The 26,607-nt window shown below is 38.6% G+C and overlaps 1 protein-coding gene across 4 annotated transcripts in view; it reads right to left on the reverse strand.

Moving 5' to 3' along the window:
* TSGA10 (testis specific 10) overlaps window positions 1-26,607 on the reverse strand; it is a 177,706-nt gene that overhangs the window by 58,057 nt on the left and 93,042 nt on the right. For all 4 annotated transcript variants that reach the window (XM_035001747.1, XM_035001746.1, XM_035001748.1 and 1 more), the window contains one exon: window positions 15,904-16,089. In XM_035001747.1, coding sequence (XP_034857638.1) covers window positions 15,904-16,089 — 186 coding nt within the window. The remainder of the gene's footprint in view (window positions 1-15,903; window positions 16,090-26,607) is intronic.

A 26,607-nucleotide genomic window follows, 5' to 3' on the forward strand; every position in this document is an offset into this window, starting at 1 on the left:
AAGAATACTTTATCTGGCAAGGCTGTCATTTAGAATGGATGGAGAGATTCAGAGCTTCTAAGACCAGCAGAAACTGAAAGAATATGTGGCCACTAAGCTGGCCCTGCAAGCATTATTAAGGGGGGTTCTATAAAAGGAGAAAGACCCCAAGAGTGATCTACAACAGAAATTTACAATCTATAAAAACAAGGTCTTCACAGGCAACATGATGACAATAAATTCGTATCTTTTAATAATCACTCTCAACATGAACGGCCTAAATGCTTCCATAAAACAGCACAGGGTTGCAAATTGGATAAAAAGACAGGACCCATCCATATGCTGTCTACAAGAGACTCATTTTGAACCTAAAGATACATCCAGACTGAAAATGAAGGGATGGAGTTCCATCTTCAATGCCAACGAACCTCAAAAGAAAGCTGGGGTAGCAATTCTTGTATCAGACAAATTAGATTTTAAGCTAAAGACCTGTAGTTAGAGACACAGAAGGACACTATATCATTCTTAAAGGGTCTATCCAAAAAGAAGATCTAACAATTGTAAATATCTAAACCCCCAACATGGGAGCAACCATCTGGATGAGCCAATTGTTAGCCAAAATAAAGAGTCATATTGATAACAATAAGTTAATTGTAGGAGACTTCAATACTCCACTCTCAGCAACAGACAGATCATCTAGCAGAAAATCAACAAAGAAACAAAAGCTTTGAATGACACACTGGACCAGATAGACCTCAAAGATATATACAGAACATTCCACCCTAAAACAACAGAATACTCATTCTTCTTGAGCACACATGAAACTTTCTCCAGAATAGACCACATACTGGGTCACAAATCAGGTCTCAACTGATACCAAAAGATTGAGATTATTCCCTGCATATTCTCAGACCACAATGCTTTGAAACTAAAACTCAATCACAAGAAAAAATTTGGAAGAAATTCAAACACTGGAAGCTAAAGACCACTCTGCTCAGGAATGTTTGGGTCAACCAGGAAATCAAAGAAGAACTTAAACAATTCATGGAAACCAATGAGTACAAAAACATATTGGTCCAAAACTTATGGGATACTGCATAGCCATCCAAGCCTCACTCAAAAAAATAGAAAAATCCCGAATTCATCAACTAACTTTACACCTTAAAGAACTGGAGAAAAAGCAACAAATGATGCCTAAGCCACGCATTAGAAGAGAAATAATTAAGATTAGAGCAGAGATCAATGAATTAGAAACCAGAAACACAGTAGATCAGATCAATGAAACTAGAAGCTGGTTCTTTGAAAGAATTAATAAGATCGATAAACTACTGGCCAGACTTATCCAAAAGAAGAGAAAGGACCCAAATAAATGAAATTATGAATGAAAGGGGAGAGATCATGACTAACACCAAGGAAATAGAAACAATTATTAGAAATTATTATCAACAACTATATGCCAATAAATTGAGTAACCTGGAAGAAATGGATGCCTTCCTGGAAACCTATAAACTCCCAAGACTGAAACAAGAAGAAATTAGGCCAATAACCAGTAACAAGATTGAAGCAGTGATCAAAACCCTCCAAAAAAACAAGAGTCCAGGACCTGATGGATTCCCTGGGGAATTCTACCAAACATTCAAAGAAGAAATAATACCTATCCTCCTGAAGTTGTTTCAAAAAACAGAAACAGAAGGAAAGCTTCCAGACTCATTCTGTGAGGTCAGCATTACCTTAATCCCCAAACCAGACAAAGACTCCATCAAAAAGGAGAATTTCAGACCAATATCCCTGATGAATATGGATTCCAAAATTCTCAACAAAATCCTAGCTAATAAGATCCAACAATACATTAAAAGAATCATCCACCACGACCAAGTGAGATTTATCCCCAGGATGCAAGGGTGGTTCAACATTCACAAATCAATCAATGTGATAGAACACATTAATAAGAGGAGAGAGAAGAACCATATGGTCCTCTCACTTAATGCAGAAAAAGCATTTGACAAAATACAGCATCCTTTCCTGATTAAAACTCTTCAGAGTATATGGATAGAGGGAACATTCCTCAATTTCATAAAATCCATCTATGAAAACCCACAGTGAATATCATTCTCACTGGGGAAAAGTTGACGGCTTTTCCCTTAAGATCAGGAACATGACAAGAATGCCCACTCTCGCCACTATTGTTGAACATAGTACTAGAAGCCCTGGCAACAGCAATCAGACAACAAAAAGAAATAAAAGGTATTCAAATTGGCAAAGAAGAAGTCAAACTCTCTCTCTTCACAGATGACATGATCCTTTTATGTGGAAAACCCAAAAGACTGCACCCCAAATTACCAGAACTCATACAGCAACTCAGTAATGTGGCAGGATACAAAATCAATGTGGCAGGATACAAAATCATACAGCAATTCAGTAATGTGGTAGGACAGAAAATCAAGAAATCAGTTGCTTTCTTATACATTAATAATGTAACTGTAGAAAGAGAAATTAGAGAATCAATTCCTTTTACAATAGCACCAAAAACAATAAGATACCTTGGAATAAACCTAACCAAAGAGGTAAAGGATCTACACTCTAGGAACTACAGAACACTCACGAAAGAAATTGAAGAAGACACAAAAAGATGGAAAAACATTCCATGCTCATGGATCAGAAGAATAAATATTGTTAAAATGTCTATGCTGCCCAGAACAATCTACACTTTCAACGCCATCCTGATCAAAATACCAACAGAATCTTTCAAAGGGCTAAACAATCCTAATATTTGTATAGAATCAGAAAGACCCCAAATCACCAAGGAAATGTTGAAAAAGAAAAACAAATCTGGGCGCATCACGTTGCCTGATTTCAAGCTATATTACAAAGCTGTGATCACCAAGACAGCATGGTACTGGCACAAAAACAGACATATAGACCAATGGAACAGAATAGAGAGCCCAGAAATGGACACTCAACTCTATGGTCAATTAATCTTCGGCAAAGCAGGAAAAAATGTGCTTTGGAGAAAAGACAGTCTCTTCAATAAATGGTGCTGGGAAAATTGGACAGCTATATACAGAAGAATGAAACTCAACCATTCTCTTACACCATACACAAAGATAAACTCAAAATGGATGAAAGACCTCAATGTGAGACAGGAATCCATCAAAATCCTAGAGGAGAACATAGGCAGTAACCTCTTCGACATCACCCACAGCAATTTCTTTCAAGACATGTCTCCAAAGGCAAGGGAAACAAAAGCAAAAATGAACTTTTCAGACTTCATCAAGAAAGAAAGCTTCTGCACAGCAAAGGAAACAGTCAACAAAACAAAGAGGCAACCCACGGAATGAGAGAAGATATTTGCAAATGACACTACAGATAAAGGGCTGGTATCCAAGATCTATGAACGTCTCAAACTCAACACCCAAAAACCAAATAATCAAGTCAAAAAGTGGGCAGAAAACATGAACAGACACTTCTCCAAAGAAGACATACAAATGGCTGTGGGGCGGAGCAAGATGGCAGAGGAGTAGGAGACCTGGATTCCGTCTGGTCTCAGGAATTCAGCTGGATAGGGATCAAACCAATCTGAACACCTACGAACTCAACAGGAGATCGAAGAAAAGAAGAGCAACAACTCTCTGAACAGAAAAGCGACCACTTTCTGGAAGGTAGGATATGCGGAGAAGTGAATCTGAGGCGATGTTCGGGAGGACAGACGGCAGGAGAGGGGCCTCCGTCGGCCGCTTCTGGCAAGTGATAGAGCCCCAGAGCACAAAGTCGGAACTTTTAGAAGTCGGCTCCGCTGAGGGACGTCACTCCAGTGCCTAAGCGGGGGGTGGAACCCTCAGGACAGTGTGGTCTCAGGACCCTCGGGGTCACAGAAAGACCAGGGGTACCTGTGTGTGGCAGAGCTCCCAGGTATTGGAGCGGGGAAGCCGGCTGCAGTGACAGAGCCGAGGCGTGGGCTCTCAGCTCGGGGTTGCCATAAACCGTGATCCGTGGCACAGTTGGGCCCCTGCTCCTGCAGCAGGGACACAACAAGCGGCAGATCCTGGGAGACTCACCTTCCTCCCACGGGGAGGAATGGCGCCGGAGCGCACCGCAGGGATCTGCTGGGTTTGGAGATTCCACACGGGGTCGGGTGCCAGAGATAGAAACGCACGGTCACAGGCCGGGTGAGCAAGGACTGTGGCCGGAGACCGGGGAGAAGGGAGTGACTGGCGGCTTTACTCTGGAGGCTCACTGAGGAGCGGGGCCCGAGTTCTCGGCTCCTCCGAGGCAGAGATTGGGAGGCCGCCATTTTCACTCTCCGCCTCCAAAGCTGTACAGAAAGCTTGAAGGGAACAAAAGCTCCAGAGAAACCCGAGCAGATTACTTAGCCCAGATCGGCAAGGGCAGGGCAATTCCGCCTCCAGCAAAGACTTTTGGAAAGCACGGCAACAGGCCCCTCCCCCAGAAGATCAGCGAGAACAGCCAGCCAAGACCAAGTTTACCGATCAATGAGAACAGCAGAATTCCAGCGCTAGGGGAATAATGCACATAGAATTCATGGCTTTTTCCCATGATTCTTTAGTCTTTCAAAGTTAATTTTTTTTTAACTGTCTTTTTTTTTTGAATTTTTCTTTTTCCCTTTTTCAACCAACATCTTATCAATCCCTTTTTAAAAAAATTTTTTTTATTTTTCATTTTTAGAGTCATATTCTATCCCTTCATAGTAGTTACCCATATTTTTGGCATGTATATAGAAGTTGTTCTCTCTTTAAAATTTTGAGATAGTTTCTTCTAACAGATCAAAATATACCCTAAATCTCTATTGTATGTTTTTTTTCTACTCCCCTGCCTGATCACATTCTCTCCCCTTTTTTTTAAATCCTCTTCTTCCTTTTTTCAAAAAACTTATCAATTCCTTTTATAAAATTTTTTATAATTTCCATCTTTACAGTCATATTCCATCCCTTCATCATATCAACCCTTATTTTTGTACATATATAAGTTTTTCTTTCTTTAAAATTTTGGGAGGCACTTTCTTCTAACAGACCAAATACACCCAAAATCTAGTGTGTGGCACTGATCTACATACCAGCCTGATCATATTTGATCACATTCTGTTTTTTTTTTGTTTTGTTCTGTTTTTGTTTGTTTTTATCTTTATCTTTTTCGTTTCCTTCTTTTTTCTTTTTTCTCTCTTTCCCTCTCTTTTCCCACTGCTTCAGGTCTTTTCTGATTTGTTTAGAGTATATTTTCTGGGAATGTTGTTACCCTGTTAGCATTTTGTTCTCATTCATCTATTCTCCTCTGGACAAAATGACAAGACGGAAAAAATCACCTCAACAAAAAGAACAAGAGGTAGTACCGACTGCCAGGGACCTACTCAATACGGACATTAGTACAATGTCAGATCTAGAGTTCAGAATCATCACTTTAAAGATACTAGCTGGGCTTGAAAAAAGCATGGAAGTTATTAGAGAAACCCTTTCTGGAGAAGTAAAAGAACTAAAATCCAACCAAGTAGAAATCAAAAGGCTATTAATGAGGTGCAATCAAATATGGGGGCGCTAACTGCTAGGATAAATGAGGCAGAAGAGGGAATCAGTGATATAGAAGACCAAATGATGGAAAATAAAGAAGGTGAGAAAAAGAGAGATAAACAACTACTGGATCATGAGGGCAGAATTCAAGAGATAAGTGATACCATAAGACGAAACAATATTAGAATAATTGGGATCCCAGAAGAAGAAAGAGAGAGGGGGGCAGAAGGTATATTGGAGCAAATTATAGCAGAGAACTTCCCTAATTTGGGGAAGGAAACAGGCATCAAAATCCAGGAAGCACAGAGAACCCCCCTCACAATCAATAAAAATAGGTCAACACCCCGACATCTAATAGTAAAACTTACGAGTCCCAGAGACAAAGAGAAAATCCTGAAAGCAGCTCAGGAGAAGAGATATGTAACCTACAATGGTAGAAACATTAAATTGGCAACAGACCTATCCACAGACACCTGGCAGGCCAGAAAAGACTGGCAGGATATATTCAGAGCACTAAATGAGAAAAATATGCAGCCAAGAATACTATATCCAGCTAGGCTGTCATTGAAAATAGAAGGAGAGATAATAAGCTTCCAGGAAAAACAAAAACAAGGAATTTGCAAACATGAAAACAGCCCTACAAAAAATCTTGAAAGGGGTCCTCTAAGCAAAGAGAGAGCCTAAAAGCAACATAGACCAGAAAGGAACACAGACAATATATAGTAACAGTCACCTTACAGGCAATACAATGGCACTAAATTCCTATCTTTCCTTACATAGTTACCCTGAATGTAAATGGACTAAATGCCCCAATCAAAAGACACAGGCTATCAGATTGGATTAAAAAACAAGACCCATCGATATGCTGTCTGCAAGAGACTCATTTTAGACCCAAAGACACCCCCAGATTGAAAGTGAGGGGGTGGAAAACCATTTACCATGCTAATGGACACCAAAAGAAAGCTGGGGTGGCAATCCTTCTATCAGACAAATTAGATTTTAAACCAAAGACTGTAATAAGACATGAGGAAGGACACTATATCCTACTTAAAGGGTCAATCCAACAAGAAGATCTAACAATTGTAAATATCTATGCCCTTAACATGGGAGCAGCCAATTATATAAGGCAATTAATAACAGAAGCAAAGAAACACATCAACAACAATACAATAATAGCGGGGGACTTTAACACCCCCCTCACTGAAATGGACAGATCGTCTAAGCAAAAGATCAACAAGGAAATAAAGACTTTAAATGACACACTGGACCAAATGGACTTCACAGACATATTCAGAACATCCCATCCCAAAGCAACGGAATACACATTCTTCTCTAGTGCCCATGGAACAGTCTCCAGAATAGATCACATCCTAGGTCATAAATCAGGTCTCAACCGCTACCAAAAGACTGGGATCATTCCCTGCCTATTTTCAGACCACAATGCTTTGAAACTAGAACTCAATCACAAGAGGAAAGTCGGAAAGAACTCAAATACATGGAGGCTAAAGAGCATCCTACTAAAGAATGAATGGGTCAGCCAGGAAATTAAAGAAGATTTAAAAAAATTCACAGAAACCAATGAAAATGAAAACACAACTATTCAAAATCTTTGGCATGCAGCAAAGGCAGTCCTGAGAGGAAAGTATATAGCAATACAAGCCTTTCTCAAGAAACAAGAAAGGTCTCAAGTACACAACCTAACCCTACACCTAAAGGAGCTGGAGAAAGAAGAGCAAATAAAGCCTAAACCCAGCAGGAGAAGAGAAATAATAAAGATCAGAGCAGAAATCAATAAAATAGAAACTAAAAGAACAGTAGAACAGATCAACAAAACTAGGAGCTGGTTCTTTGAAAGAATTAACAAGATTGATAAACTCCTGGCCAGACTTATCAAAAAGAAAAGAGAAATGACCCAAATCAACAAAATCATGAATGCAAGAGGAGAGATCACAACCAACACCAAAGAAATACAAACAATTATAAGAACATATTATGAGCAACTCTATGCCAGCAAATTAGATAACCTGCAAGAAATGGATGCATTCCTTGAGATGTATCAACTACCAAAACTGAACCAGGAAGAAATAGAAAACCTGAACAGACCTATAACCACTAAGGAAATTGAAGCAGTCATCAAAAATCTCCCAACAAACAAAAGCCCAGGGCCAGATGGCTTCCCAGGGGAATTCTACCAAACATTTTTTTTTTATTTGAAGATTTTTATTTATTTGATAGAGCGAGATACACAGCGAGAGAGAGAACTCAAGCAGGGGGAGTGGGAGAGGGAGAAGCAGGCCCCTGCAGAGCAGGAAGCCCGATGTGGGGCTCGATCCCAGGACCCTGGGATCATGACCTGAGCCGAAGGCAGACGCTTAACGACTGAGCCACCCCGGTGCCACCTCTACCAAACATTTAAAGAAGAATTAATACCTATTCTTCTGAAACTGTTCCAAAAAATAGAAATGGAAGGAAAACTTCCAAACTCATTTTATGAGGCCAGCATTACCTTGATCCCAAAACCAGACAAAGACCCCATCAAAAAGGAGAATTACAGACCAATATCCCTGATGAACATGGATGCAAAAATTCTCACCAAAATACTAGCCAATAGGATCCAACAGTACATTAAAAGGATTATTCACCATGACCAAGTGGGATTTATTCCTGGGCTGCAAGGTTGGTTCAACATCCGCAAATCATTCAATGTGATACAATACATTAACAAAAGAAAGAACAAGAATCATATGATCCTCTCAATAGATGCAGAATAAGCTTTTGACAAAGTACAGCATCCTTTTTTGATCAAAACTCTTCAGAGTATAGGGATAGAGGGTACGTACCTCAATATCATAAAAGCCATCTATGAAAAACCCATATCAAATATCATTCTCAATGGGGAAAAACTGAGAGCTTTCCCCCTAAGGTCAGGAACACAGCAGCGATGTCCACTATCACCACTGCTATTCAACATAGTATTGGAAGTCCTAGCCACAGCAATCAGACAACAAAAAGAAATCAAAGGCATCCAAATTGGCAAAGAAGTCAAACTCTCACTCTTTGCAGATGATATGATACTTTATGTGGACAACCCAAAAGACTCTACCCCAAAACTGCTAGAACTCATACAGGAATTCAGTAAAGTGGCAGGATATAAAATCAATGCACAGAAGTCAGTGGCATTCCTATACACCAACAACAAAACAGAAGAAAGAGAAATGAGGGAGTCGATCCCATTTACAATTGATACCTAGGAATAAATCTAACCAAAGAGACAAAGGATCTGTACTCAGAAAACTATAAAATACTCATGAAAGAAATGGAGGAAGACACAAAGAAATGGAAAAATGTTCCATGCTCATGGATTGGAAGAACAAATATTGTGAAGATGTCAATGCTACCTAGAGCAATCTACACATTCAATGCAATCCCCATCAAAATACCATCCACTTTTTTCAAAGAAATGGAACAAATAATCCTAAAATTTGTATGGAACCAGAAAAGACCCCGCATAGCCAGAGGAATGTTGAAAAAGAAAAGCAAAGCCGGCGGCATCACAATTCCGGACTTCCAGCTCTATTATAAAGCTGTCATCATCAAGACAGCATGGTACTGGCACAAAAACAGACACATAGATTAATGGAATAGAATAGAGAGCCCAGAAATGGACCCTCAACTCTATGGTCAACTCATCTTTGACAAAGCAGGAAAGAATGTCCAATGGAACAAAGACAGTCTCTTCAACAAATGGTGTTGGGAAAATTGGATAGCCACATGCAGAAGAATGAAACTGGGCCATTTCCTTACACCACACACAAAAATAGACTCCAAATGGTTGAAAGACCTCAATGTGAGACAGGAGTCCATCAAAATCCTAAAGGAGAACACAGGCAGCAACCTCTTTGACCTCAGCCGAAGCAACTTCTTCCTAGAAACATCGCCAAAGGCAAGGGAAGGAAGGGCAAAAATGAACTATTGGGACTTCATCAAGATAAAAAGCTTTTGCAAAGCAAAGGAAACAGTCAACAAAACCAAAAGACAACCGACAGAATGGGAGAAGATATTTGCAAATGACATATCAGATAAAGGGCTAGTATCCAAAATCTATAAAGAACTCATCAAACTCAACACCCAAAGAACAAAGAATCCAATCAAGAAATGGGCAGAAGACATGAACAGACATTTTTCTGAAGAAGACATCCAAATGGCCAACAGACACATGAAAAAATGCTCAATATCGCTCGGCATCAGGGAAATCCAAATCAAAACCTCAATGAGATACCACCTCACACCAGTCAGAATGGCTAAAATTAACAAGTCAGGAAACGACAGATGTTGGCAGGGATGCGGAGAAAGGGGAACCCTCCTACACTGTTGGTGGGAATGCAAGCTGGTGCAGCCACTCTGGAAAACTGTATGGAGGTTCCTCAAAAAGTTGAAAATAGAGCTACCATATGATCCAGCAATTGCACTACTGGGTATTTACCCCAAAGATACAAAAGTAGGGATCCGAAGGGGTATGTGCACCCCGATGTTTATAGCACCAATGTCCACAATAGCCAAACTGTGGAAAGAGCCAAGATGTCCATCGACAGATGAATGGATAAAGAAGAAGTGGTATATATATACAATGGAGTATTATGCAGCCATCAAAAGGAATGAGATCTTGCCATTTGCAACAACGTGGATGGAACTGGAGGGTATTATGTTGAGTGAAATAAGTCAAACAGAGAAAGAAATGTATCATATGATCTCACTGATATGAGGAATTCTTAATTGCAGGAAACAAACTGAGGGTTGCTGGAATGGGGAGTGGGGTGGGAGGGATGGGGTGACTGGGTGATAGACACTGGGGAGGGTATGTGCTCTGGTAAGTGCTGTGAATTGTGCAAGACTGTTGAATCTCAGATCTGTACCTCTGAAACAAATAGTGCAATATATGTTAAGAAAAAAAAAAAAAGAAGAAGATAGCAGGAGGGGAAGAATGAAGGGGGGGAAATCGGAGGGGTAGATGAACCATGAGAGATGATGGACTCTGAAAAACAAACTGAGGGTTCTAGAGGGGAGGGGAGTGGGAGGATGGGTTAGCCTGGTCATGGGTATTGAGTAGGGCACGTTCTGCATGGAGCACTGGGTGTTATGCACAAACAATGAATCATGGAACACTACATCTAAAACTAATGATGTAATGTATGGGGATTAACATAACAATAAAAAAATAAAAGTAAAAAAAAAAAAAAACAGAAGACATACAAATGGCTAACAGACACATGAAAAAATGTTCATCATTATTAGCCATCAGGGAAATCCAAATCAAAGCCCACATTGAGATACCACCTTACACCAGTTAGAATGGCAAAAATGACAAGGCAGGAAACAACAAATGTTGGAGAGGTTGTGGAGAAAGGGGAACCCTCCTACATTGTTGGTGGGAATGCAAGTTGGTACAGCCACTTTGGAAAACAGTGTGGAGCTTCCTCAAAAAATTAAAAATAGACCTACCCTATGACCCAGCAATTGTACTACTGGGTATTTACCCCAAACACAGATGTAGTGAAAAGAAGAGCCACAGGCACCCCAATGTTCATAGCAGCAATGTTACAATAGCCAAACTGTGGAAAGAGCCGAGATGCCCTTCAACAGATGAATGGATAAAGAAGATGTGGTCCATATATACAATGGAATATTACTCAGCCATTAGAAAGGATGAATACCCAACTTTTACATCAACACGGATGGGACTGGAGGAGATTATGCTAAGTGAAATAAGTCAAGCAGAGAAAGTCAATTATCATATGGTTTCACTTATATGTGGAACATAAGGAATAGCATGGAGGACATTAGGAGAAGGAAGGGAAAAACGAAGGGGGGTAAATCGGAGGAGGAAACATACCATGAGAGACTATGGACTCTGAGAAACAAACTGAGGGTTTTAGAGGGGAGGGGGGTGGAGGGTTGGGTTAGCCCAGTGATGGGTATTAAGGACATGTATTGCATGGAGCACTGGGTGTTATACACAAACAAGGAATCATAGAACACTACATCAAAAACTAATGATGTACTGTATGGTGACTAACATAATAAAAAAAATAAAAATAAATTAAAAACTTTAAAAAAAGAGATAACTACAGGCCAATATCCCTGATGAACATGGATACAAAAATTCACAATAAAATACTAGCAAATACTGAACCCAATAACTTATTAATAAAATCATTCACCACAATCAAGTGGCACTTATTCCTGGGTTGCCAGGGTGGTTCAAAATTTGCAAATTGAGCAATGTGATACACCACATTAATAAAAGAAAGGATAAGAATCATATGATCACTTCAATAGATGAAGAAAAAGCATTTGACAAAGTACAACATCCATTCATGATAAAAATAAAAAAAAACCCTCAACAAAGTAGGTTTAGACAGAACATACCTCAGCATAATAAAAGCCATATACAAAAAAACCAGCTAATCTCCTCAATGGGGAAAAACTGAGAGCTTTTCCTCTACGGTCAGGAAAAAAGACAAGGATGTCCACTCACACCACTGTTATTTAACATAATACTGGAAGTACTAGCCACAGCAATCAGACAGCAAAAAGAAAAGACATCCAAATTGGCAAGAAAGAAGTCAAACTTTCACTATCTGCAGATGACATGATACTCTATAAAAAAAACCCTGAAAGACTCCATCAAAAAACTGCTAGATGGGCATTAAAGAGGGCACGTGATATGATGAGCACTGGGTACTATACTGAACTAATAAATCATTGACACTATATGAAAAACTAATGCTGTACTATACCTTGGCTAACTGAACTTAGATTTAAAAAAGGAAAAAAGGGCGCCTGGGTGGCTCAGACGGGTAAGCATTTGCCTTCGGCTCAGGTCATGATCCCGGGGTCCTGGGATGGAGTCCCGCATCGGGCTCCCTGCTAGGCGGGGAGCCTGCTTCTCCCTCTTCCTCTGCCTCTCTCTCTCTCTTTCTCTCTCTCTGATTCTCATGAATAAAAAATAAATTTAAAAAACATTATATAAAAGATTATATATTAAAAAAATAAAAATAAAAAAGGAAAAAAAAACTGCTAGAACTGATAAACAAATTCAGTAAGGTCACAGGACACAAAATAAACATACAGAAATCTGTTATATTTCTATACACCAACAATGAAGCAGCAGAAAGAAACATTAAGGGATCAATCCCATTTACAAATGCACCAAAACCCATAAGATACCTAGGAATAAACCTAACCAAAGAGGTAAAAGACCTGTACTCTGAAAACTATAAAACACTAATGAAAGAAAATTAAGACGACACAAAGAAATGGAAAGACATTCCATGCTCATGGATTGGAAGAACAAGTATTGTTAAAATGTCTATACTACCCAAAGCAATCTACACATTTAATGCAATCCCTATCAAAATACCACCAGCATTTTTCACAGAGCTAGAACAATCCTAAAATTTATATGGAACCACAAAAGGCCCCAAATAGCCAGAGGAATGTTGAAAAAGAAAACCAAAGCTGGAAGCATCACAATTCCAGATTTCAAGTTATACCACAAAGCTGTAGTGACCAAAACAAGATGGTACTGGCACAAAAATATGACACATAAATCAACAGAACAGAACAGAAAACCTAGAAATGAACCACAGCTATGTGGTCAATTAATACTCAACAAAGTAGGAAAGAATATCCAATGGGAAAAAGTCTCTTCAACAAATGGTGTTGGGAAAAGTGGACAGCAACATGCAAAAGAATGAAACTGGGACATTCTCTTACACAAAACATAAAAATAAATTCAAAATGGATTTAAGACCTAAATATAAGACCGGAAACCATAAAAATCCTAGAGGAGAACACAGGCAGCAACCTCTTTGCCACTGGCCATAGCACTTCTTTCTAGATAGGTCTCTTGAGGCAAGGAAAGCAAAAGCAAAAATAAACTATTGGGACTTTATCAAAATAAAAAGCACACCAAAGGAAACAATCAACAAAACTAAAAGGCAATCTATGGAACGGGAGAGGATATTTGCAAATGACATTAACGATAAAAGATTAGTATCCAAAATATATAAAGAACTTATAAAACTTAACACCCCAAAATAAATAATCTAATTAAAAGGGGGCAGAAGATGTGAATAGACATTTTTCCAAAGAAGACCTACAGATGGCCAACAGACACATGAAAAGATGCTCAACATCACTCATCATCAGAGAAATACAAATCAAAACTACAATGAGGTATCACCTCAAACCTGTCAGAATGTCTAAAAACAACACAAGAAACACAAGTATTGATGAGGATGCAGAGAAAGGGAAACCTCTTGCACTGCTGGTGGGAATGCAAATTGGTGCAGCCACTCTGGAAAACAGTACGGAGTTTTTTCAAAAAGTTAAAAATAGAGCTACCCTAAGATCCAGCAATTGCACTACTAGGTATTTACCCAAAGAACACAAAAATACTAATTCAAAGGGATACATGCACCCAGTGTTTATAGCAGCATTATCTACAATAGCCAAATTATGGAATAGCCCACATGTCCTCTGGCTGATGAATGGATAGAGAAGATGTGGTATAGGGGCGCCTGGGTGGCTCAGTCAGTTAAGTGTCTGCCTTCAGCTCAGGTCATGATCTCAAGGTCCAGGGATCGAGCTCTGCTCTGGGCTCCCTGCTCAGTGGGGAGCTTCTCCCTCTGCCTCTCCCCAACCTGGGCTCATGCTTGCACTCTCTCTCTCTCTCAAATAAATAAATAAAATCTTTTAAAAAATTTTTGGCGGAACATTAATCCCAGATATCAAGACTTAACATAAAACTACAGAAGCTCCAAGGATTTATTATTGGCAAACAGATAAAATGACCAATGGAGCAAAACAAATGGGAACAAAGTAGACAAAGTAGACATAATTCAGTGAAGAAAGGATGGTGGATATCCATCCACAAAAACAAAAATTACATCTCTATTTTAAACTATACACAATTCAATCTCAAATGGATTAAAGATCTAAATGTGAAGGACAAAATTTCACATACCTCTAGAATTTTAGAAGAACTTTTAAAATATAAGAAAATATCTTTCTGGTCTTGGGATAGTAAAGGATTTCTTAAAGACATAAAAACATAAACCATATGGGAAAAGACTGACGATAATTCCGAAAGCATCAGAATTTAAAACTTCTGTTTATATTGCAAGCACAGTGAAAAAACAAGCCACAAAGAGAGGATAACTATAGTATCTTTTTTTGTTGTTGTTTGTTTGTTTTTGTTTTGTTTTTTTTGTTTTTTTTTACTATAGTATCTTTAAAAGGAATATTATCAAGTATATATAGGTAATTCCTATAAATCAATTTGAAAAAGATAAATAACCTAATAGAAAAATGGGCAAAATTTACAAAAATTCATTCAAGAGAATCAAGAGAAAATTTATAGAGGAGGAATTCTGAATGGCCAAAAAAGATGAAAAGATCCCCAATTCCATTTGTAATCAAGGAAACAGAAAACAACATATAGAAAAAAATGCAAAAGTCTGAACACATCAAGTATTGATTGGTACTTGAGAAAATAACAACTCCATGATATCTGGTGAAAGGGTAAAACTGTAGAGAGCACTTTGACAATACTTAGAAGAGTTAAAACTGCCCATATCTTGGATCCAGGTATTCCTCTTTTGGGCATAAACCCAGAGAAATATATACCCAAGGAGAAATGTAAAAGAATGTTTGTTGCAGCATTTTATTACAGAAAATGTGAAGACAGTTAAATTTCCTTTAGTATGGGAATGAATTTTAAAAATAAAATATTTATACAATGACTACAGATGTAACTGTTTGGATATATACTGTAGGTATGAAAACAGATAAATTTCAAAATTATAATATGGAGCAAAAAGGCAAACTGCAAATAGATATCTAGAGTATCACTTAAAAACTTAAGCACACAAAACATACATAATGTATGGGTAATAAATATGTAGAAAAAGTATAAATACATACAAGAGTTACAAAAGTGACATGGAAGTTATCCAGGCCAACCATTAGGGAGGGAGGTGAGGAAAGGATGAAGAGTTGTATCTGTAATATTTTGTTTCTTTACAAAGACAGTCTTGAAGCAATATGGAAAAATCCTTCAACTAGGGAGATGGGTATATGTGTGTTATTTATATTACTTTTTTTTTTAACTTTCTTAGTATTTTTGAAATAATTCCTAATTTCTAAAAATGCTAGATTATTCTAGTTGTAGGGCAGTTAATAGATTAAAGCAGAACCAGAGTGGATATAGGAGAACAGTTAGTCTACAATTCACAGTATATTTAAATAATTTAAATGTTTATTTATATATTTATGGAATGCCAAACAAAACTCTTTTAACAATGATGTAGGATGTCCTACAAGTATATTTTCCCAAACTTACCTGCTCGACCTCTCTGTTGAGAGAATCTACTTTTTCTTTTAATCTGTTACCCTCTGCCTCAGCAGTGATAAGTTCTAATTTGAGGGTATTGTTATCTGCCTCTGCTTGACGGGCCTTATTTTCCCAGTTTTCGGCATCTTCATTGGCTTTCCGGAGTTGATCCATCATTTGCCGGTTCTCAGATTCCTAAAAAGCAAATCTTAGGTATTACTTTAAAAGATGTAAAATGGTCAACATATGATGCAAAGTAAACATTATTTGCCAGATCATTGGGAATTTATTTGCTACAGGATCATTTATAACATAACCTCAAGGAATCCTATCCATACGCAATTTAGAATGTTGGGCATCCTGTAATTAACAAAAGGGAGTGGGACCAGGATCTGCCCTGGCTCAAGTCACACTCACCCATCTAGTAAAGTTAAGCTGTTTACTCTTATCTTTAGAACCTGGATGAATATGTTTTTATATTTGCTTTTGTTCAAACAAAATCCTTCATTGCCTCCTTTCCCTATAGATCTGTTTACTTACTACTTATTGGTCTGGTTTTTGAGTCTCTGCTTTGGCCTAACTTTTTGTATCTGTGGATTCCCTTGTTCTTGACCACTTTTCTAGGTTGTACTGGCCACAGAACTTCTGACTGTTTACATATCTCAAGCATCAACTTCTGATAATTCTGTTGGTTTGGCACATTTCCTGTCTAGCTCCTGCCTTTCATTCATAACCCCAACCTTAATTTTCTCCATCATGGACTATTCTATGATTCACTTTTGTTCACTGTTCTAATAACTTGTCTAAAATTACTAAGAAGTAAAATACCACACTTATGCCAATAAACACTGTTCATAAATATATAGTCATAATGGGCATTTGATATAGAACCACATTTTTAAAACCTTAAAAGGTCTATCATGACAGATTGACTAAAGTGGGATCTTATTTCTCTCTCGTTTTTTTTTTTTAAGATTTTATTTATTTATTTGAGACAGAGAGAATGAGAGACAGAGAGCACATGAAAGGGGGGAGGGTCAGAGGGAGAAGCAGGCTCCCCGCCGAGCAGGGAGCCCGATGCGGGACTCCATTCCGGGACTCCAGGATCATAACCTGAGCCGAAGGCAGTCGCCCAACCAACTGAGCCACCCAGGCGCCCCTTCTCTCTCGGTTTTTAAGATTTTATTTATTTATTTGAGAGTTGTGTGTGTGTGAGTGAGGGGAGGGGCAGAAGGAGAGGGAGAGAGAGAATCTCAAGCTTGACTCAGAGCTTGATCTCAGGACCCTGAGATCATGACCTGAGCGGAAACTAAGAGTTGGTCATCTAACTTACTGGGCCACTGTGGCACCCCCAGGGGATATTATTTCTAAAGGAAAACAACCAGCTCCACAAATGATATACTATATTGAGTAATCATTATGAGGCTATTTTTTAAAACATTTTAGTAAAATGGTTTCGCCAATTAATTCTTAAAAGGTCATTATAATTTTGGTAATTAATTAAAAAGGTACTAGATCTCTTTCTCTCTTTCTCTCCTACCTGTTAATAAACACTGAATATCTCTATCAGAACCATAAAGTGATCAAATTGCAATAAGCAATGTCTGTCTCACCGTTATAAGGCTTTCAAGTCAGATTTTCACCAACATGGTTAATCACGAGCCTGGTTGAAATTCAGTTAATATCGCCACCTTGTGGTTTGGTTACCTATGACTAATGTAAAAGATTTTGCCAAGTCTATAGTTAACAAGTTAACATACTATACTACTGCATTGGCTTTCAAGATTCAGATATTCTGAATGTGCCACTATAAATCTGATGTGTTTTCCATTATTGTACTAAAAACAGTTGTGTACAAAGTGTGTACCTCAGAGGTACAGAGTACAGTATACATAAACCATCAATCTTCACCCTCTTAGCTTTCTGTAGTACTCACTGTCTATGCCAGTCGCTTAACACTGCCTTACAGCTTTACGCTGTTAGGTATGGATGTCCAGTCTCCCAATAACATTCTGAATTCCTCGAAGATAGAAACCATTTTTTAAATATTACATTTAGTTTTCTGACTAAAATAGGAACCATTTTTTATATTAAATGTAGTTTTGGGACTCCTAGGTCACGTGGTTCAAAGTTTAAGGAGTAAAAATGATTGTTATTAAATGTCTCTCTGGCCACCAAATACCTAGTGCACGTCCCTCTGGGCAACCAGAGACCATATTTTCCCCTTTTTGTATCCACTCAAAGCAGCCAGAGCAGTGTGGGGCCCAAGACAAGCAACATTTTAAAGAAAGTGAAACTATTCCTTGGTATTCTCCAATTCCCTCTTTCAGGATCTGTTTACCTCTTTCTGGTGCTGCCCCCACCTCTGTACCCCACAGCTCCCTCTGGTCTATGACTGGGCTCATTACAGTACTCCCCCACAGCAAAGCTAGGACTGCCTCAGCTGGAATCCTTTGTACTACCTGACTGAATTATGGCTACAGCCTCTGCTAAATGATCTCCTTTCTGATTTTGTTACCCTTCTGATTTATTCTTGCCAACATTGCCAGAATGATCTTTCTAAAACGCAACTATTCAAATTTCTGTGCTCATGTTGCAACAAAAGATTCCTGAAAACAGAATTCAAACAAGTCCTTCTCCCCCTGTATTACCACCTACCTACACACTCCCCTCTAGCTATAGAACCTACTTTTTTTCCCCTTACACTTTGCTCATGTTGTCTCCACTGCCTGGGGTGCCATTCTGTTTCCTGTTTGTCATGTCTGGGACCTCAGCACCTAGCATACTACATGCTGAATGAATGAGTGAATAAATCAAGTATTCAACAATTCTTAGTGGACTATGGTTTGTTCTCTCAAGGGACTGCCTGGATGCACCCAGTTTTGTGTGAAATGAAATCTCTTTTAAAAACCTCATACTAGCCTCAAGACATTAAAAATAGAGCTACCCTACGACCCAGAAATTGCACTAATAGGTATTTACCCCAAAGATACAGATGTAGTGAAAGGAAGGGGCACCTCTACCCCAATGTTCATAGCAGCAATGACCACAAAGGCCAAACTATGGAAGGAGCCGAGATGTCCTTCAATAGATGAATGGATAAAGAATATGTGGTTTATATAGACAATGGAATATTACTCAGCCATCAGAAAGGATGAATACCTACCATTTGCTTCGATATGGATGGAACTGGAGGGGATATGCTAAGTGAAATAAGTCAAGCAGAGAAAGGCAATTATCATATGGTTTCGCTCATATGTAGAACATAAAGAATAGCACAGAGGACCATAGGGGAAGGGAGAGAAAACTGAATGGGAAGAAATCAGAGAGGAAGATAAACCATGAAAGACTCTAGACTCTGGGAAACAAACTGAGAGTTGCAGAAAGGAGGGGGTGGGGGATGGGGTACCTGGGTGATGGATATTAAGGAGGGCACGTGTTGTGATGAGCACTGGGTGTTATACTCAACTAATGAATCGTTGAACACTATATCAAAAACTAATGATGTACTATATGCTGGCTAATTCAACATAATAATAAAAAATGTATAAAAAAGATGAATGATGTATATGTTGGCTAACTGAACATAATAAAAAAAATACATTCTTTTCCTGAAAACAAAACAAAACCTCATACTAGGATGCTATCAGCTGAAAGCAGCCTGATGTGTGATGTCTGAAAATACAATTCCACAATCTAAAAGCCCCTGTCTCTAATGGTGGAATTTCAAGTAACGTGACAGGCTAGGGAGAAAAGGGGAAGTGTCTAACACTGACTAAAAGCTTAGTACATTAAGTGTTCAGATATTCATTTATTTATATTCTACCTTCTTTCAGAATATACTTAAATGGTTTACTATGCTAGGTCTATCTTACTTTCTTGGGCCTTCTTTTCAATTACAGATGGGCCACTGAGACTCAAGAGAGGTTGACACCAGCCCACATAAGTCATGTTATTAGTGAGAAGAGGGGTCAGCCCTATCTGACATTGAAGCTTCCATCTGTTTACAGTATTATGTTGCTGGCACCTTAAAATATGACTTGTAGGAAACCACCTGCTTTGCCAATGTAAGGCTGCTGCCTTACTGCCTTACTTGCAATATAGGAGTCCTCAGAATTTCTTCTCTCTCAAGGTCTTAAACAGTCTTAGACACACCAAAAATGTTCAAGACATTTTTGTAAACTGTTAATAAATGAGATGTTAAATAAAACAAGGAAAACAGTTTGGGGGGGTGGAAAGTTCCTATTAATGATTTGAGTGGTATGTAGGGAACACTATACCTATTATAGTAATCAATCCAATTACAGTATTTTATTTTTTTATTTAAATTCAATTAGCCAACATATAGTACATCATTAGTTTCAGATGTAGAGTTCAGTTATTCATCAGTTGCATATAACACCTAGTGCTCATCACATCACGTGCCCTCCTTAATGCCTACCACGCAATTACCCCATCTCCCCCACTCACCTCCCCTCCAGCAACCCTCAGTTTGTTTCCTATAGCTAAGAGTCTCTCATGGTTTTCTTCTCCCTCTCTGATGACTTCCCATTCAGTTTTCCCTCCCTTCCCCTATGATCCTTTGTGCTTTTTCTTATATTCCACATAGGATTGAAACCATATAATTGTCTTTCTCTGATTGACTTATTTTGCTCAGCATAATACCCTCCATTTCCAACCACATCAATGTAAATGGTAACTACTCATCCTTTCTGAATTCCATTTATTCCATGTATACCAATATTCCATATATACCACCATCTTCTTTATCCATTCATCTGTCAATGGACATCTCGGCTCCTTCCACAGTTTGGCTATTGTGGATACTGCTGCTATGAACACTGGGATGCAGGTGCCCCTTCAGATCACTACATTTGTATCTTTGGGGTAAATACCCGGTAGTGTAATTGCTGTGTCATAGGGTAGCTCTATTTTTAACCTCTTGAGAATCTCCATAATGTTTTCCAGAGTGGCTGTGTATCAGCTTGCATTCCCACCAACAGTGTAAGAGGGTTCCCCTTTCTCCACATCCTCCTTGTTGGTTGCTGTCTTGTTAATTTTAGCCATTCTGACTGGTGTGAGGTGGTATCTCATTGTGGTTTTGATTTGTATTTCCCTGATGCCAAGTGATGTGGAGCATTTTTTCATATGTCTGTTAGTCATTTGTAGGTCTTCTTTGGAGAAGTGTCTGTTCATGTCTTCTGCCCATTTCTTGACTGGATTATTTGTTTTTGGGTGTTGAGTTTGAGAAGTTCTTTATAGATCTTGGATACCAGCCCTTTATCTGTAGTGTCATTTGCAAATATCTTCTCCCATTCCGTAGGTTGCCTCTTTGTTTTGTTGACTGTTTCCTTTGCTGTGCAGAAGCTTTTTATCTTGATGAAGTCCTAAAAGTTCATTTTTCCTTTTGTATCCCTTGTCTTTAGAGACATGTCTTGAAAGAAGTTGCTGTGGCCGATGTCAAAGAGGTTACTGCCTATGTTCTCCTCTAGGATTTTGATGGATTCCTGTCTCATATTTAGGTCTTTCATCCATTTTGAGTTTATCTTTGTGTATGGTGTAAGAAAATGGTCCAATTTCATTCTTCTATATGTGGCTGTCCAATCTCCCCAGCACCACTTGTTGAAGAGACTGTCCTTTTTCCATTGGATATTCTTGCCTGCTTTGTCAAAGATTAGTTGACCATAGAGTTGAGGGTCCATTTCTGGGCTCTCTATTCTATTCCATTGATCTATGTGTCTGTTTTTGTGCCAGTATCATACTGTCTTGATGATTACAGCTTTGTAATATAGCTTGAAGTCCGGCATTGTGATGCAACCAGCTTTGGTTTTCTTTTTCAATGTTCCTCTGGCTATTCGGGGTCTTTTGTGGTTCCATATAAATTTTAGGATTGTTCTAGCTCTGTGAAAAATGCTGGTGCTATTTTGACAGGAATTGCATTAAATGTGTAGATTGCTTTGGGTAGTATAGACATTTTAATAATATTTGTTCTTACAATCCATGAGCATGGAATGTCTTTCCATTTCTTTGTATTGTCTTTTCTTTCATTAGTGTTTTATAGTTTTCAGAGCACAGATTTTTCACCTCTTTGGTTAGGTTTATTCCTAGGTATCTTATGGATTTTGGTGGAATTGTAAATGGGATCGATTCCTTAATTTCTCTTTCTTCTTTCTTGTTAGTGTATAGAAATGCAACTGATTTCTGTGTATTGATTTTATATCCTGCCATGTTGCTGAATTCCTGTTTGAGTTCTAGCAATTTTGGGGTGGAGTCTTTTGTGTTTCTACGTAAAACATAACGTCATCTACAAAGAGTGAGAATTTGACTTCTTCTTTGCAAATCTGAATGCCTTTTATTTTTTTGTTGTCTGATTGCTGAGGCTAGCACTTCCAGTACTATGTTGAACAACAATGGTGAGAGTGGGCATACCTGTCATGTTCCTGACCTTAGGGGAAAAGCTCTCAGTTTTTCCCCATTGAGAATATTTGCTGTGGGCTTTTTGTATATGGCTTTTATGGTATTGAGGTATGTTCCCTCTATCCCTATACTCTGAAGAGTTTTAATCAAGAAAGCATGCTATATTTTGTCAAATGCTTTTTCTGCGTCAACTGAGAGGACCATATGGTTCTTATCCTTTCTTTTATTAATGTAATGTATTCACATTGATTGATTTGTGAATGTTGAACCACCCTTGCTGCCCAGGAATAAATCCCACTTGGTCATGCTGAATAATCCTTTTAATGTAGTGTTGGAGCCTATTGGCTAGTATCTTGGTGAGAATTTTTGCATCCATGTTCATCAGGGATATTGGTCTGTAATTCTCCTTTTTGGTGGGGTCTTTGGTTTTGGGATCAAGGTAATGCTGACCTCATAGAAGGAGTATGAAAGTTTTCCTTCCATTTCTATTTTTTGAAACAGTTTCAGAAGAATAGGTATCAGTTCTTTTTTTTTTTTTTTAAAGATTTTATTTATTTATTCATGAGAGACAGAGAGAAACAGAGGGAGAAGCAGGCTCCCAAGGAGCGGGAAGCCCGATGCGGGACTCGATCCCAGGACCCTGGGATCATGACCTGAGCCGAAGGCAGACGCTTAACCATCTGAGCCACCCAGGCGCCCTAGGTTTCAGTTCTTTAAATAGTTTGGTAGAATTCCCCTGGAAAGCCTTGCATTCCTAGACTCTTGTTTGCTGGGAGATGTTTGATTACTGCTTCAATTTCCTTGCTGTTTAGCAGTCTGTTCAGGTTTTCTATTTCTTCCTGTTTCAGTTTTAGTAGTTTATATGTTTCCAGGAATGTGTCCATTTCTTCCAGATTGCCTAATTAGTTGGCATATAGTTGTTTATATGTTCTTAAAATTGTTTGTATTTCCTTGGTGTTGGTCATGATCTCTCCTCTTTCATTCATGATTTTATTTATTTGGGTCCTTTCTCTTTTGTTTTTGATAAGTCTGGTAGGGGTTTATCGATCATATTAATTCTTTCAAAGAACTAGCTTCTAGTTTCATTGATCTGTTCTACTGTTCTTTTGGTTTCTATTTCACTGATTTCTGCTCTAATCTTTATTGTTACCCTTCTCCGGCTTGGTTTAGGCTTTATTTGCTGTACTTTCGCTAGCTCTGTCAGGTGTAAGGTTAACTTGTGTACTTGAGACTTTTCTAATTTCTTGAGAAAAGCTTGTATTGCTATGTACTTCCTCTTAGGACCACCTTTGCTGTATCCCAAAGGTTTTGAACAGTTGTATTTTCATTTTCATTTGTTTCCATGAATTTTTTAAATTCTTCTTTAATTTCCTGGTTGACCCATTCATTCTTTAGTAGGATGCTCTTTAACCTCCAAGTGTTTGAGTCTTTCCAAATTTCCTCTTGTGATTGAGTTCCAGTTTCAAAGCATTGTGGTCTGAAAATAGGCAGGGAATAATCCCAATCTTTTGGTACCAGTTGAGACCTGATTTGTGATCCAGGATGTGATCTATTCTGGAGAATGTTCCATGTGCACTTGAGAAGAATGTGTATTCTGCTGCTTTAGGATGAAATGCTCTGGATATATCTGTGAAGTCCATCTGGTCCAGCGTGTCATTCAAAGCTCTTGTTTCCTTGTTGATCTTCTGCTTAGGTGATCTGCCCATTGCTGTGAGTGGGGTGTACTATTATTGTATTATTATCAATGTGTTTATTTAATTTGGTTATTAATTGGTTTACATGACTGGCTGCTCCCAAATTAGGAGCATAAATATTTATAATTGTTAGATCTTCTTGTTGGATAGACCCTTTAAGTAAGATGAAGTATTCCTCTTCGTCCCTTACTACAGTCTTTGATTTTAAATCTAATTTGTCTGATATGCTCAGCTCTCTTTTGATGTCCATTGGCATGATAAACGGTTCTCCACCCCTTCACTTTAAATCTGGAGATATCTTTAGGTCTAAAATGAGTCTCTCATAGACAGCATATGGATGGGTCTTGCTTTTTTATCCAATCTGATACCCTGTGTCTTTTGATTCAAGCATTTAGCCCATTTATATTCAGAGTAACTATTGAAAGATATGAATTTAGTGCCATTGTATTACCTGTAAATCCCGTTTCTGTAGATTGTCTGTTTCTTTCTGGTCTATGTTACTTTTGGGCTCTCCTCTTCACTTACAGGATCCCCTTTAATATTTCTTGCAGGACTGGTTTAGTGATCACAAATTCTTTTAGTTTCTGTTTATCCTGGAAGCTCTTTATCTCTCCTTCCATTCTGAATGACAGCCTTGCTGGATAAAGTATTCTTGACTGCATGTTTTTCTCATTACCCTGAATTTATTATGCCAGCCCTTTCTGGCCTGCCAGGTCTCTGTGGCTAGGTCTGCTGCCAGTCTACTGTTTCTACCATTGTAGGTTAAGGAGCTCTTGCCTCAAGCTACTTTCAGGATTTTCTCTTTATTTCTGAAATTTGCGAGCTTCACTATTATATGTTGGGGTGTTGATCTATTTTTATTGATTTTGGGGGGCATTCTCTCTACCTCTTGGACTTGAATGCCTGTTTCCTTCCCTAAATTAGGGAAGTTCTCAGCTATGATTTGATAAATATACCTTCTGTCCATCTCTCTCTCTCTTTCTTCTTCCTCTGGGACCCCAATAATTCTAATATTGTTTCGCTTTATGGTATTGCTGATTTTTCAAAGTCTTCCCTCATGGTCCATTAGCTGTTTTTCTCTCTTTTCCTCAGCTTCCTTCCTTTCCATTATCTTGTCTTCTATGTCACTGACTCTCTTTTCTGCCTCATTTACCTTAGCTGTTAGAGCAACCAATTTAGACTGCACCTCAGTTAAAGTATTTTTCACTTTGGCTTGATTAGATTTTATTTCTGCACAAAGAGATTCTCTAGTATCTTTTATGCTTTTTTCAAACCCAGCTAGTAACTTTATAATCGTTATCCTGAATTCCAGCTCTGACATTTTACTTATATCCATATCGATTAGATATGTGGCAGAGAGTATTACCTCTGGTTCTTTCCTTTGTTTTGAATTCCTCCTAGTCATTTTGCCCAGAGAAGAATGGATGAAGAGAACAAAATAAAAAATATCAACCATGACCCAAGCAAAATATACACTAGACATAACCAAAGAGGTCAGAATCCAAAAAAGAAAAAAAAAAGGGCGGGAGGGAGAGAATATAAAATCCCAGGTGGATAAAACAGGGTGATTCACTTTGTCCTAGGTGTATTTTGGCCTGTTTGTTAGAAGACAATAAATCCCAAAATTGTAAAGAAAGCAAATTTATATATATATATACAAAAATAAAATTGAATACAATGAAAGGAAGCCAAAAATGAAGAATATATCTATAAAATATAAATGTAAAAATGAAAGTTAAAGAAGACTTAGAAACAAAGAGTTGATAAAATAAGAAACTAGTTGAAAAGGAAAAAAAGAAAAAAGGAAAAAATTTTAAATTGAAAGATAAAAGAATCATGAGGAAAAAACCCTCAAATTCTATATATTTTCCCCTAGCATTGGAGTTCTGCAGTTCTGTGTGCTTGGTAAACTTGATATTCCCCTTATGTTATAGCTGGTCATCTGGGGGAGGGGCCTGCTGTGCTGATTTTCAGGTGTCTTTGCCTGAGCAGAGTTGCACCACCCTTTGCCAGGGGGCTGGGCTCAGTGTAAGCTGTTTTGGGTTCTTCTATGTGGCTTTTGTTCCCTGAAAGCTTTCTGTGCCACTTCAGAGGATGAAAATAAAAATGGCAGTGCCCTGATCTCCAGCCCTGGAGCTGAAAGATGGTGGCCCCCTCTCTTCATTAAACCCTCAGGGAAAAGCAATCTTCACTTTTCAGTGCACCAACCTCTGCAGACTCCTGCTGTGTGCACCCATACCAATTCTCCTGTGGAAGGGAGGGTCGCCACAGGCCTGCCACTTGCAGGACCCCTGCATGAAGAGTGGTTGCCCCATCCTGCCAGTTTGTGGTTTATGGCAAACCGAGCTGCAAGCCCACTCCCGGGCTCACTAACCAGAGCCAGTTTCCCCACTCCAATGCTTGGGAACTCTGCCAGCTAAGGTACCCCCATTCTGTGACCCCAGGGATCCTGAGACCACACTATCCCATCTAGGATTCTGCTCCACTTTCCCACCTGAGCACCTTTCAGGCAGGGGCATCTCTCAGTGGGGCAGACTTCTAAAAGTTCCAATTTTGCATTCTGGGGCTATATCATTTTCTGGTAGCCAGTTTATAGAGGCTC

The sequence above is a fragment of the Mirounga leonina genome, unplaced genomic scaffold (genome assembly GCF_011800145.1).
Source record: "Mirounga leonina isolate KUSES-001 unplaced genomic scaffold, KU_Mleo_1.0 Mir_125, whole genome shotgun sequence".
Lineage (NCBI taxonomy): Eukaryota > Metazoa > Chordata > Mammalia > Carnivora > Phocidae > Mirounga > Mirounga leonina.